Here is a 12,374-nt window from a genome sequence, read left to right as displayed (position 1 = left end):
GCTGAGATTGTTCTATGTTTTTCCTTAATAATTAATTACACTGACAACTGTAAAGACAAAGGAGGTTAAAATAACCTTACCGTAAACAAGAGAAAAGCTGAAAAATAAAAACAGTCTGTCAAAATCTAGTAATAGTCGCAGTCCACCTATTGGTGACCTAGGATCTATATATTCATCCATTCACATTTTCTCTATATACAGTGTTAACCTTTATTCTGTTTCGGCAGGGAGAGAAGAGGCCAGCAGCAGCGGACATCTCCAAGAAACCGAAAACGCCAAAGAAAAAGAAACGAAAGGACCCCAATGAACCAGTGAAGCCAGTGTCTGCCTACGCGTTGTTCTTCAGGGACACCCAGGCTAATATCAAGGCACAGAACCCCAATGCCACCTTTGGGGAGGTGTCAAAAATTGTGGCCTCCATGTGGGATGGTCTGGCAGAAGAAGAGAAACAGGTAAGGGGAGGGAAGGCTGTACTAAAGTAGGAATAAGGGATAATAAATAGGAAAAGACAAATTTCACTGTATCTCAGTAGTTCAGTTTTTTGTGACGTCTCCCTTCATATGTGAAACATTTCCAAAAATGTCATTAGCACCACCCCACCCCCATGACTCATATTGATTCCGATGAGTGTCACTGCTTATATTTGGTGGTTTGCTGCACAAAATTGCAACCAAACTGATAGTAATTCTGCAAAGTTCTAGTTAAAACTGATACTGTGAAGGCAGGCTCTTCACTTTTATAGAGCTCATTTTGAAACAAAATGATTAACACGGCCCAAAGCAAGAACATCAGAAAATCAAATACTGCTAAGAACATGAGCATAACACACACTAAAAATGATTAAGCAGAGAGAGAAAACATATTAAAACAGATCAAAATCAAATCAGAAAAGGCTTACCGATAAGTTAGTCTTCGTTGGTCTGTGAGTGACCGACTTAACCTGAATACTCAGGCAGTTCATCCCACAGCTTAGGGCTCTGACAGCAAATGTCTGCCAGCTGCAGTTTTAACAGATGTCCTCTGTTCAAAGATCTCAGGCTCTGTCGAAGCTCATGTCTGACTAGCAGGTCATATAGAGGACGGATGCCACGAAGATCCTTAAAAATCAGCAGTAGCATTTTAAAAGCTGAGTACCAACAGTGAAATGAAGCTAAAACAGGTGTACTCAAATTTAACAGTAAGTCGTTTTTTCTGGTACTTGCATAATATACAGAACTGATTCTCATTCCTCTCATCTGTCTTTTGTATTTGGTATCAGTTTACAGTAAAATCCAAAATTAGGATGCAAAATTGAGGTTGGGATGATGGCAAACACTATTTTTATATTTGTGAGAGAATGTTGACATTAGTGATTTGTTTATATCACCACTGTCTAAATAAATCAAATCAAATCACTTTTATTGTCACATCACGTGCGCAGGTACACTGGTACAGTATATGCGAGTGAAATTCTTGCGTGCGAGCTTCACAAGCAACAGAGGTGTGCAAAAAAAAAAATACAATAACATAAAACAAGCAAAATATAAGAAAGGCTAAATCTGAGAGTAATAAATATATGTACAATATAAGAGTGTGTGCATTACTGGATGTGTATACTAAATATGTTTTTCTACGTGTGTGTGTGTGTATATACATATTTTACAAATTAAATAGAGTAAACAATAAAATAAAATATATAAAATATACAGAGGTTGGTAGTTGAACATGTGCAAAACAAGTGGCATTTATATACAGTGTGGAGTGCAGATATAGCTTCAGAGAAGCACTAGCATTACTGCACTCTTGGCCTTGAGGCATAACATGCTCATTTTATTCTGTGACATCATGAAGGAAGCAAATGCAGAGTGCGTGAAAAAGGCGATAAGTGTCAGCATCATGTTTGTGACAGGAATCAACCGTTTATTAGGGGAATGTGAGCTCTAACAATACCAATGAGATTCACAGTCATTAATGTGAACCTAACAGTTATACAAGTGGCATGTCAGCTGGACTGATCGCTGCTGGGCTTCAGAGAGTATTGGCACATGCTTTGGGAATTGATAAATTTGTGTTATTAGAAAAAGGCATTAGCTCAGCACTAGAGTGATATTATTATTATTCTGATTAAATCCAACCTAATTTTTGTAGTTGTGCCTTTTGTTTATCAAATTCTGTGATGAAGGTTCACACTTTCAGAGTTAAATGTTTGCGTTTCAGGTGTACAAGAAGAAGACTGAGACAGCTAAGAAGGAGTATCTCAAACAGCTGGCTGCCTACAGAGCCAGTCTGGTTTCACAGGTGCGCTACACACACTGATACACGCCAAGTTAAGTTACGGATTATAAGAGTGAAGGGTCAGAAAATTCCTGATTTTCAGTTTTCCTTTTTCTTCTTCTACAGAGTTACAATGACCCATCTGAAATGAAGCAAACCCACTCTTCCTCCTCATCTTCCCCCTCTTCTACCTCCATGATTACACCCAAACATTCAGTGTACCCTGGTCACCCAGGGCAGCACCCTTCCTCCAGCCCACTCAGCCACCCTCTCCCTCCTCATCACCATCAAGGCATGTACATGCCCTACCCTCACCCCTCACACCCTTCCCACACTTCGAGCCCTGGCCTCAGCCCCCATCTTCCCCCTCCCCACCCTCAGATACATCCCCAGCTCCAGGCTTTGTCCTCCAGAGGGACGGTGCCACGAGCCAGCGTCCCCCATCAGGGAGCCATGTCTCTTGGCACTGTAGCGGCCGCATCCACCCCTCCTCTCCAGATCAGCCCTCCGCTCCACAGCCAGGCACACCTGGGAGGGCTGCACAATCCACACCATCAGCACCAGCAGCTCAGTGGCCACTCAATGGGAATGGCACACTCCCCTGCTATGACACAGGTCAGTTGCACTTGATAAATCTTACTATGATGATAATGATACATGCGTGTGTATGTATGTGTGTTTCCTAATTTCTCCTACAATCAATCTGCAGGGACAAGTCGCTGCCCTGTTTCCATCAGATGTGGGTCATAAGGTCATTTATGTGTGTGTTGGACCGTAATGGTGACGCAGCATTTGATTCAGTTTACTACAAGATTTTGTTCACTTAGAATGATTCCATGTCTTAATTATATGTATCTGTTTTAGCATAAATCTTAAATAAGTGTGGACAACTCCAAGAACCCGCTGAGCAACCGTTGTGTTTGTGCGTTTGATATCGGTTTGATGTGGAAGTAGGAAAAAAGTGCAATGCACCAACCACATTTGCTGCATAATTGGCAAAAGTCATTTTTGCTAGTAATACTTTGAGATGGTGTGAGGGGTGAGGACAGCTACAACACACAGATACTGCTGTTTAACTACATGTAAGAACATGTGGTTACCCATCACTAATGGTGTTGCTGGCAGGTGTTTGAAGTCTTTTGGCACAGGTACCATGGCTTTCTCCATCACTGATGTGGATTTGCCTGAATGTTAGTGATTAAATGTCTAAATGGCAGAATGTTGTCACTTTAAGATTAGTTAAACCGACAATGTTACACAGCTGAAAAAGGACTTACCTCGACTGTAACAGAGTCAATCAGTCTGTCAGTCAGCCTCTCTGCCTTTACTGTCAGTGTTAGCTGCTCATTTAGTATTTCTGCGAACAGAGGGGAAAAAGAAAAGATGAACAGCTATGATATGAATTCATGGAAGACGGTTTCCTCCAGAATAGTTAAAATCCAAAGATTACCACTGAGCCTCACTTCCCATTTGATCCCCCTTCCTTTTTATGGTACACTTTTTAATCCCCAACTCCCATAATCCCTTTCTCTCCTCCATTTTGCATATTTTTAGAAAAAGAGAGACCCGAAAACACAGAAAAGTAAAAGAGAAGGCAAAAATGAGAGGACACAGCTACAGAGCGCTAAAAGTTTTATTTTTTTTTACTGAGTCAAGAGTGAGAACTGATGGGGGAAGGGAGAGAGGAGAGAGAGAGAGACAAAAGAGGCAGATGGGGTCTTTGTGAAGGAGTGAAGGAGAAGAATTTGCTCAACAATAGATGAATAGGTGAGGTAGAGGAGGAGGGGGAGAGGAGAGCAGGGGGAACCAAACCACCTGCTGTCCTCCTCTTTCTCCTCTTTCACTCACAACACTCAGATTAACTTCCCTTTCAGTCCCCCCTCCCCCACATACACACTTTTGTCATTTTACACACTCATTTTTCCATCTCTCTCCTCCCTCGAGTATCCTATGGTTAGAGACATGCTTGCTGATGTTTTTTTTCCTCTTCCTCCTAACTTTACATTTTCACTTTTTCCCTCCCTCCTCCTGGGAGATAGAATCAGAAAAGCTCTCAAAATTCTGTAATTACTGCTCATGAACCTGCGACCCATCCCTCTCCTTTTCATGCGAGTTTCATTCAGAACTTCATTCCTATCTCTGTTCATCTGAAACCATTCTGCCAAAGATGTGCTAATAGATGGCTTTCAGAACCCATCAGCTGTCCATGGACTAATTCAAGTTGAAGGGGGAAATAAACAGTATATCATTAAAACTTTCCTTAATGACACTTTAATGCAAGAAAAAAAGATTTTACTTTTTACCTGCTTTTTTCAAGTACTGTGACTAAATTTTCACTAAAGTTATGTTTGGCACAGTGAACCCTCTCAGACTATTCAGGACAACTTCTCCTTTAAACCTTTCATTTTTTTCTTGTTAAACACTTTTATTGCTATTGTCTGAATGCATCTAGTGTAACAAAAGAGAGACCCCAGTATTTTTCTTCAATGCTACTTTTCCTGTCTCACCATCAACAATGAGCAGCTGTGACATAGACTCGTTCTATGACACAAACTCCACATAAGGACAAAAACACTTCATTATTATTTTACTAGCAGCAATATTAGCAGGCAAGCAAGTCACAGTGCATTTGTGACCTAAGTGGGGAAATAGGTGAAATAAGTTAATCTTTTTCCACCTTTAGCAGGAACTGTTTTGTGTTACAGGTTGTTAAAATAATATTTATTTATTTATTTATTTAATTGTCATCGGATTGTTGTTGCTGTGCATGCTAGGAATCATAAATGCATGGCATCGCTACATAAGTGTAAAAATGTACTGTATGGTTGTCGCACTGGGTCTCAAGCGGTTTGTTAGCACTAGCAGGTAAGCTAACTTTTTGCCAGATAAAAACTAATTTTATCTATGAAATCAAACCATCTCATCAACCAGTATAGATAGCACCAGTATTGTATTTAACTATCGGTCATCAGCAGGGAATTTGAAACGTGGGGCTTGGGTTTAAGAAGTTTAAGTTTGGGTTTAACATAAACTTTTGGCTTGTGTTAACGCTACCATGTTTGCTAACATGCTAACGGCGGTCTGGCGAGGAAGGTCCAGCGGGCATGTGGTGTGGAGGTTAGCCGGACAACTCGGAGGCGAGTCACTTAAATAGAACAAAAGACCTTTAGTTGGTTATATTAGCAGAACAAGACCATACAAGCTAGGTGTCCACGGCTCTACTCTATTCGTACATGCATGTGCCGGGGGTAGGTAGTCGCCGGCGCCAGCCCATTACAGTGGTACGGTCTCTCTAAACAGATGCTTGGCTGTAATGACGGCCTCTGCACTCACACTAGGAGACTCTCAAACTACTACAATAATAGGACGACACTCCCTAGCGGTGCTATGTCATAATAAGGGTTGTTACAATGGACAAACTACAAACTATCTCTTAAAATAAAATTTCATTTAACATTGCATACTTACGGAGCCCCTCTGATGACATGGTCCAAAAAATAAATAAATTGTGGCCACAAAATATACGTAATGAGTATAACGTGCCCACGAAATACTTATTTGTGGCCACAAAATGTTATTTTGTGGGCACGAAATATGTATAACATGCACACGAAATGCTAATTTGTAGCCACGAAACACTTGACCGATAACTGTGATCTTTCCCAGCCCCTTGCAGTTGGTTGACAATAAAATCGATCCCGGCGTCCAGGTCGTACTTACGTCTGTAAAGCAACTGGGCTCTCAATATCCTGTTTAAATGTCTCTCCGTAATAATGGTTCCTTGCATTGCCAGGCTTTTCAAAATGCATTTGTAGCTCATTCCCAGCCTAAAATAAAAATCAATCATACCGTCTCTGTCCATGGTTTATAGGTTTAGCCTACTCTCATGCTTATGTCTCTACGCAGCTGTCCAGGAATTGTATCAATATGATGTGCACACATCTATTTCGTGGCCACAAATGCGTAATTCGTTGCCACGTTATACCCAATTCGTGCCCACAAATTAGCATTTCGTGCGCACGTTATACCTATTTCGTGCCCTTGAAATAATATTTCGTGGCCACAAATAAGTATTTTGTGGGCACGTTATACTATTTCGTGCCCACGAAGTAGTATTTTGTGGCCACAATTTATTTATTTTTTTGGACCATGTCACCAGAGGGGCTCCGTACATACTAACCTTCTTGCTAACATTATTGCTTTCATCTAAGTGGAAATACTAGTTGGCTAGCTTGCTAAATTATTTCACCAGCTAATGTGATCTGACACATACATTTATATCTGGGGCCACAATATGTTACTGTTTTAGAACTCTCCACTGCGGCGCTCACAAATCCTGTCCTGTTGCAAGCTTTGAAAGTGGCCACTCAGAACAAAGTGGGCTTGTAATTGTGATTTAGTTAAAGAATGAATATTTTCAAGGTCTCCTTTTTTGTCAAATGCATATTTGAAATCACTAACTTATTGTTAATGGTGCTCCCTCTTGAATTTATTTATTTATTTTAAATAAGTTATAATCGTTTTGTTTGTTTACACCTTGAGGCAGTTGTTGTTGTTGTGATTTGGCACATTATAAATAGAATTTGAATTTAATTGTTTGGGGGTGTTTGTTTGTTTGTTTGTTTGTTTGTTTGTTTGTTTGTTTGTTTGTTTGTTTGTTTGTTTGTTTGTTTGTTTGTTTGTTTGTTTAGGGCTACCTTCCCTCCCTCCAATCTGACTACCAGCCAATAGGTGGAGGTATCATGAACAGTGGAGCAGTGATGTCATCATCGGTGGATTACCACCAGATGGGTCGGCATACACCGAATCATCACCCCTCTCTGGACTGGAGCACTGATTACCATGGCAACGGGTGTGTACTAACACTGCACTGGATTGCAGGTGTTTAAAAAGAAACCCAATACTCGACAGACGTGTTGTTGTCTGCAGTGATGTTAGATGATGTGTGGTTACAGATGGCAGTGGCCACATCCGATCAAGAAAACATGGTTCATGGAGGGGGAAAAAAGTAACATCAAAGATACATTTCAAGAGCAGCAACAACCCCTTTCTGACTACACCTTTCCTGTGTGGAAGTCTGTGACATGTTATTATAATCCTGGATAACAAAACTTTTAAAAGTAATTTGTAACATAGCAGTATTAGTACCATTTAAAAAGTTGGCATGTAACATTATATTCCATACTGTAAGAAGAGAGATTGTTAGTCAAAGTTTGCGTTTAACTTTCACTTTTGCATTTAGCATCTCTACCACCACATAACCAGCAAAAAGCTTGGTAATTTCTATTGAATTAACAGCTTTAGCCAAAGTAAAAGTTAGCTAACTGTGATTTCAGGGCTGTCCTGCCCAGTGAGCCTAACCACTAGTGTTGTGGAGCTGTAGTTAGCATTAAGGTAACTCTTCCAAATGCAAAGCAGAGCTCCTTAGCAGCTGATAGACACTTATCATTGGCTGACACAAAATAATGCAAATACTTCCACCATGGAACAACCAGCCTGTCTGTCATTGCTCACTGATTCAACTGCACTATTATTAGATGGGTTTCTAGGTGCAGCATATATTTAAACAAAATAACAGAAAGAAAATGTTACCTGTCCAGATGGTGCTGCTAAACTGTTAAAGGATAAGAGAATACAGTGAGACGATGTCAATGAAAGACAAAGGAAAGTTGGTGTTGAAAACATGATGGGAATGTGGTGTTTCTATTAGTCTTTCATATATAATAATGTGAGGAACATTTACCCACTGCTCTTGATAGCCATCCAGTGAAGCAGAAGCTTTTCTATCTTAGCTAAATATAAAAACCTTTTAGCAGTAGTTCTCAGTTTCCATATGAATGTAGAAAAATGCCTAAAAGCAGATGCGTGGGATTACACCTATTAAAATGAAATACAACTGTATTACCTGTAATATTAACCAATGTGTACTCTGCAGTCTACATTAATCACTTTAAATGCATATCACCTCGGCATACAAAAGATTTGGATTAACGTAAATTAATCTAGAGTAGAAATGACCAAAACCAGTTCATATAATCTTATAACAGACTTGATTTTTCTTGAGGCTCGTTAGGAAACAAAAGGGGAAAAACTCGTGGTCATCATTGAAACAATGAAGCGTGTCAAACATGTCCTTATTGATTCTCCTCTCTGCTTCCAGGGCTCTCCAGAGAGACAAACCTCTGTATCTGAGCTAATCTCAGGACCAAATGGCATCAACCTTCTGCCAAGCCCTTCTACTGCCACACCACAGAACCTCCAGCTTGTTCTCTCCATCCTTAAACACAGCGAGAGCCAAAAATCAGACTCACAGTGGATCGTCTAAATCCGTAATAAATTAGTTTATCTCTTAAAATAATAGTTCCAGCAACAGAAGAATGGAACATTTCTCGAGAATGCTGACAAAACATCTGCATTTGGCGCTTTCTACTGTCTGTTTACTGCATTGTACCACCATTGAACTGAAAATGTGTACACCAGCATGGAGAGGTATATTGGTGTATATACTCCAACCTTTGTCTGATTTCCCATCTGCCCCAGTTCCTCTTTTGCAAGGATGGTGTTTACAATTAGTTGCTGTAAATTGCTGTAACATAATCTTTTCAGTTGTCCATATAAGGACAATTACTCGTTTCTTTTTTCTTTAACTCATACTTGCGGTCTCCTTCTATAGCCAAAGTCAGAGGAACGGCAAAAAAAACAAAATGTTATTAACCAAATACGACACAAATTGTGTTTGATAACTGGTTCTTTAATCACATGAACGTTAGCCCTCAGTTTGATGCCGTCTGGTCTGAAGTCCCACTCGGTGTCTGCAGAGACAGAGAACATATGGTTACTGTGAGTGTGGAACACTGCGATAATGACTGAAATCCCACCGCTTCGTTCGGCTCAAGACAAATTGGAAAAAGATCTGGAAGAGCACCTGAAGCTGTTTGTTTAACCAGGCACCGACTGTGAATAATTGTGTACGATTAAAGAACGTTTGTTGTTCTCCTGATGAAATCCACTGTATTTTAGTCCATGAAATAATAAAATGTCAAACAATTGTCTGCTGAAAAAAAACATCCCTTTGTATGATGACAGCTCCTCCTCCTGGCATATGTCTGTTGATAATATTGATTTGGATCCAAACTGTGTGAGTGTGTGAAGTGTTAATGAGAACGCACAAGTGGGTTGCATGGTCTCCTTTGTCATCTCTATCTCTCTGTTCACAGAGGCTATTTAAGAAACTTTAACTGTTGCTGGGTTGGCTGTGTTTAAATTTGTTTTTGTTTTGTTTTTTTTAAATCAGCTTTTGTTCTAGTGTTAATGATAACGAGACATATCGCTCTCGTTCTGTATCTCTTTGTATTAATGTGTTTTTTGTTTGGTTTTTTTGGCAGATGAAAGCACGCTGGGCAACAGCATGCATTTCCTTATTTTTAGATTCTAATAATGTGTTTGAGAATAAAGTCAACGCTGCATTGACATGCACTCATTACTCCAAACCTGCCTCTTTCATGTTATTTCTGAGTGCTTTGTGACAGCTGTTTTAATTAACTGCACATAATAGCACAGCCCTTTACAACTCCTTTGACACAATACACCTTTGTCTGTATCCTGCCCCTTCATTTATTTAAAGTAGTTTGCAAGTGCAAAACAAATACCTTTGAAGTCTCGCAAAATAAGTATTTTTAACCTTTGTTAGGTCAAACAGAAAATCCTACTTTAGTGTTTCTTTTCTTTTGTAGCCACACAGCTTTAGTTTCTTAGATGGAGACGTCAGTGAAAATGTTAATATTTTTTAAATGGTCTAATGTATTGGCTTGTCACATTGTGTTTAGTATTGAATTTCAGATTTTTGGATGCCATTAATATTATAGGGTTAAAAATAAAACCAGCACTGATTAGCCAAAAACTAATGGACTCTTGAGGCTGATTCCAAAAGCCACCCCATACAGAGTCTATATGTGAAAGATATCCACTATGATGTCACCAATTAGTTTTCAAGTCCAGCATGTTGTTGGTGGTGTTTGGAGCCAAGAATTGTTCACAGTGGTGCAACAGAATGAAGGGCTAAGTGCAAGCGTGTTTAGCAAACTGTATGAGAGCAAATTCATAATTAGCATAAACATGGATAAGTGCAATTAGTGCTCATCAAAAGTGAAGTATAAAAGCTTATTTTGTTTTTAAATGTTCTGTATGGAATCCAGTTATTTGGCTTTAATTGAGGTGTGGGCTTTAACATTAAGCCACAAGAAAATCTACATTTAAACACTAAAGCACATTTTGTACCAGGTTGTAAACGGGCTTTTTAATGCTATAAAGTTATGGGAGTATGACTCACACATGGTGCCAGCCTCATGTGGCCAGATGAGGAACTGCAGTTTTTGGCACTTCATGATGTCCTGGTTTCTACATCCATTTTTTTCTATCTACTCTTTAATGATAACAAGCTAAAATAGATGTAGAGGAAAGATTTAAACCATGCAAAGTGGAGGCTGATTGGCTTAAAAAAAGGCAGGTGAGAAAATGATTGGACTAGAGTTATGATATCAGCATTGAGATGAACAGTGTGGTAAAGCAGTAGTCATGTAAAGAACAGAAAAGCAGGAAGATGAGTGATTGCAGATCTTTCTTACTGAACTTACCATATGCTTCATATTTTATTTATTTCGTGCTATTTTTGTTAAACTATTTCTATACATGTGCGTGGGAACATCTACCATGGGTGTGGGAAGAGTCAGAGCCACAACGGAGCCCACTAGATATTACTTCTCTTGCATTCAACATTTGCATTTCATGTAGATGCTTGCAGACACAGTTACATTTGTACCAAGGTGTACAAGGTGGCAGCACAGGGTGAAGTTACTGCACAATAGTCTTATCTTACTGTTTTTGGATTGCTCATATGTAATAAGAATATTATGGTTTTCTTGTCCTTCTGCATTGGCATACCTTTTCTACCTATTTCTCCACCTTCTGCTTTCTTTCTTTCTCCTCTGTTGGTGTGGGTGCGGAGGAGTTTGGTGTTACTCTGTGTGTTTCAGAGGTGAGGTCTTGCTAGCTCGCCTTCCTTCCTTGTTGGCGCATCTGCAAACAGTTTGGTAGGTACCCACTATGTGCAATCTAATCAATAATTACCTGCTACTTAAGGCTGAAAAAAATCCCTCGTTGTTGCTAAATTGTTGGACTGATGTTCAGGTTCCTTGGTTCCTGATTAGAGCTGTTTTTGCTGTGGACTTTTTGTCATGACCTGGATCTGACTGTGGTTTTGAGCCTTTTAGGCTGTATTCTTTTTTTAGTGTTCATAATTTTATTATATCCATGTTACTGAATATTTGGAGTCCTTAGGTCCTGTTATAATTTAGTCACACTTCTAGAGTTTGCATATATGTGTCTGCATTTCCCTTTTTAGTTAAGTTTAGTCACTTCCTGTTTTATTTTGATATAGTCTTGTCTTTAATGTCTTAAGTTTAGTTTTATTTCTTCGCCTGTCTCATTGTCTTTTTTTTTACTATTATCGCTTGCATCCAGTTTCCCTGCTCTGCCTACCTCCCCCAAGTGCCTGTCCATATAAGAGATAAGATAAGATAAGATAAAACTTTATTAATCCCTCGGGTGGGTTCCTCTGGGAAATTCGGTTTCCAAAAAAGCACAGCACCGTCTGTATGTCTGCAGCACCGTCACCAGGCTTTGTTGTAGGTTGTCTCAACAAAAATATCTCTTCTGTCACCTGAAGTCTTCCCCAGTGGACAAATATCGATACATTGTCACCTAAAGCTGTCTTGTGTCTAGATGGATCCATTGTACTCAGATGGGTATTGCCAAACATCACTCACTCAACTAAATCATTGATTTCAGGTGTTCCAATCATTTCATGACCACAGGTGTATAAAAATCAAGCACCTAGCATGCAAATTGTCTCTACAAACTTTTGTGAAAGAATGAGTCGCTCTCAGGAGCTCAGTGAATTCCACTGTGGTATCGTGACAGGATGCCAACAACAAAACAAGACCAGCCCTGAAACTTCCTCACTACCATATATTCCACAGTCAACTGTTTGTGGCCTACCAACAAAGTGGTAGGTCCTCCAAACTTCATGTGGCCTTCAGGTTAGCTCAAGAACCGTGCATAGA

The 12,374-nt window shown here is 39.6% G+C and overlaps 1 protein-coding gene across 1 annotated transcript in view; it reads left to right on the top strand.

Moving 5' to 3' along the window:
* The window catches only part of tox (thymocyte selection-associated high mobility group box), a 73,850-nt gene extending 64,121 nt beyond the window's left edge, over nt 1-9,729 (top strand). Inside the window, exons 6-10 of the mRNA XM_080907700.1 lie at nt 228-452; nt 2,197-2,277; nt 2,380-2,868; nt 6,945-7,105; nt 8,414-9,729. Of these exons, the coding sequence (XP_080763826.1) occupies nt 228-452; nt 2,197-2,277; nt 2,380-2,868; nt 6,945-7,105; nt 8,414-8,450 (993 nt within the window). The 3' untranslated portion in view covers nt 8,451-9,729. The remainder of the gene's footprint in view (nt 1-227; nt 453-2,196; nt 2,278-2,379; nt 2,869-6,944; nt 7,106-8,413) is intronic.
* Nucleotides 9,730-12,374: the final 2,645 nt, after the last annotated feature.

This window comes from Rhamphochromis sp. 'chilingali', assembly GCF_963969265.1.
Source record: "Rhamphochromis sp. 'chilingali' genome assembly, chromosome: 16".
Taxonomy (NCBI): Eukaryota; Metazoa; Chordata; class Actinopteri; order Cichliformes; family Cichlidae; genus Rhamphochromis; species Rhamphochromis sp. 'chilingali'.
Note: the sequence above shows the minus strand (reverse complement) of the source record. Positions and strands in the feature narration are given on the sequence as shown.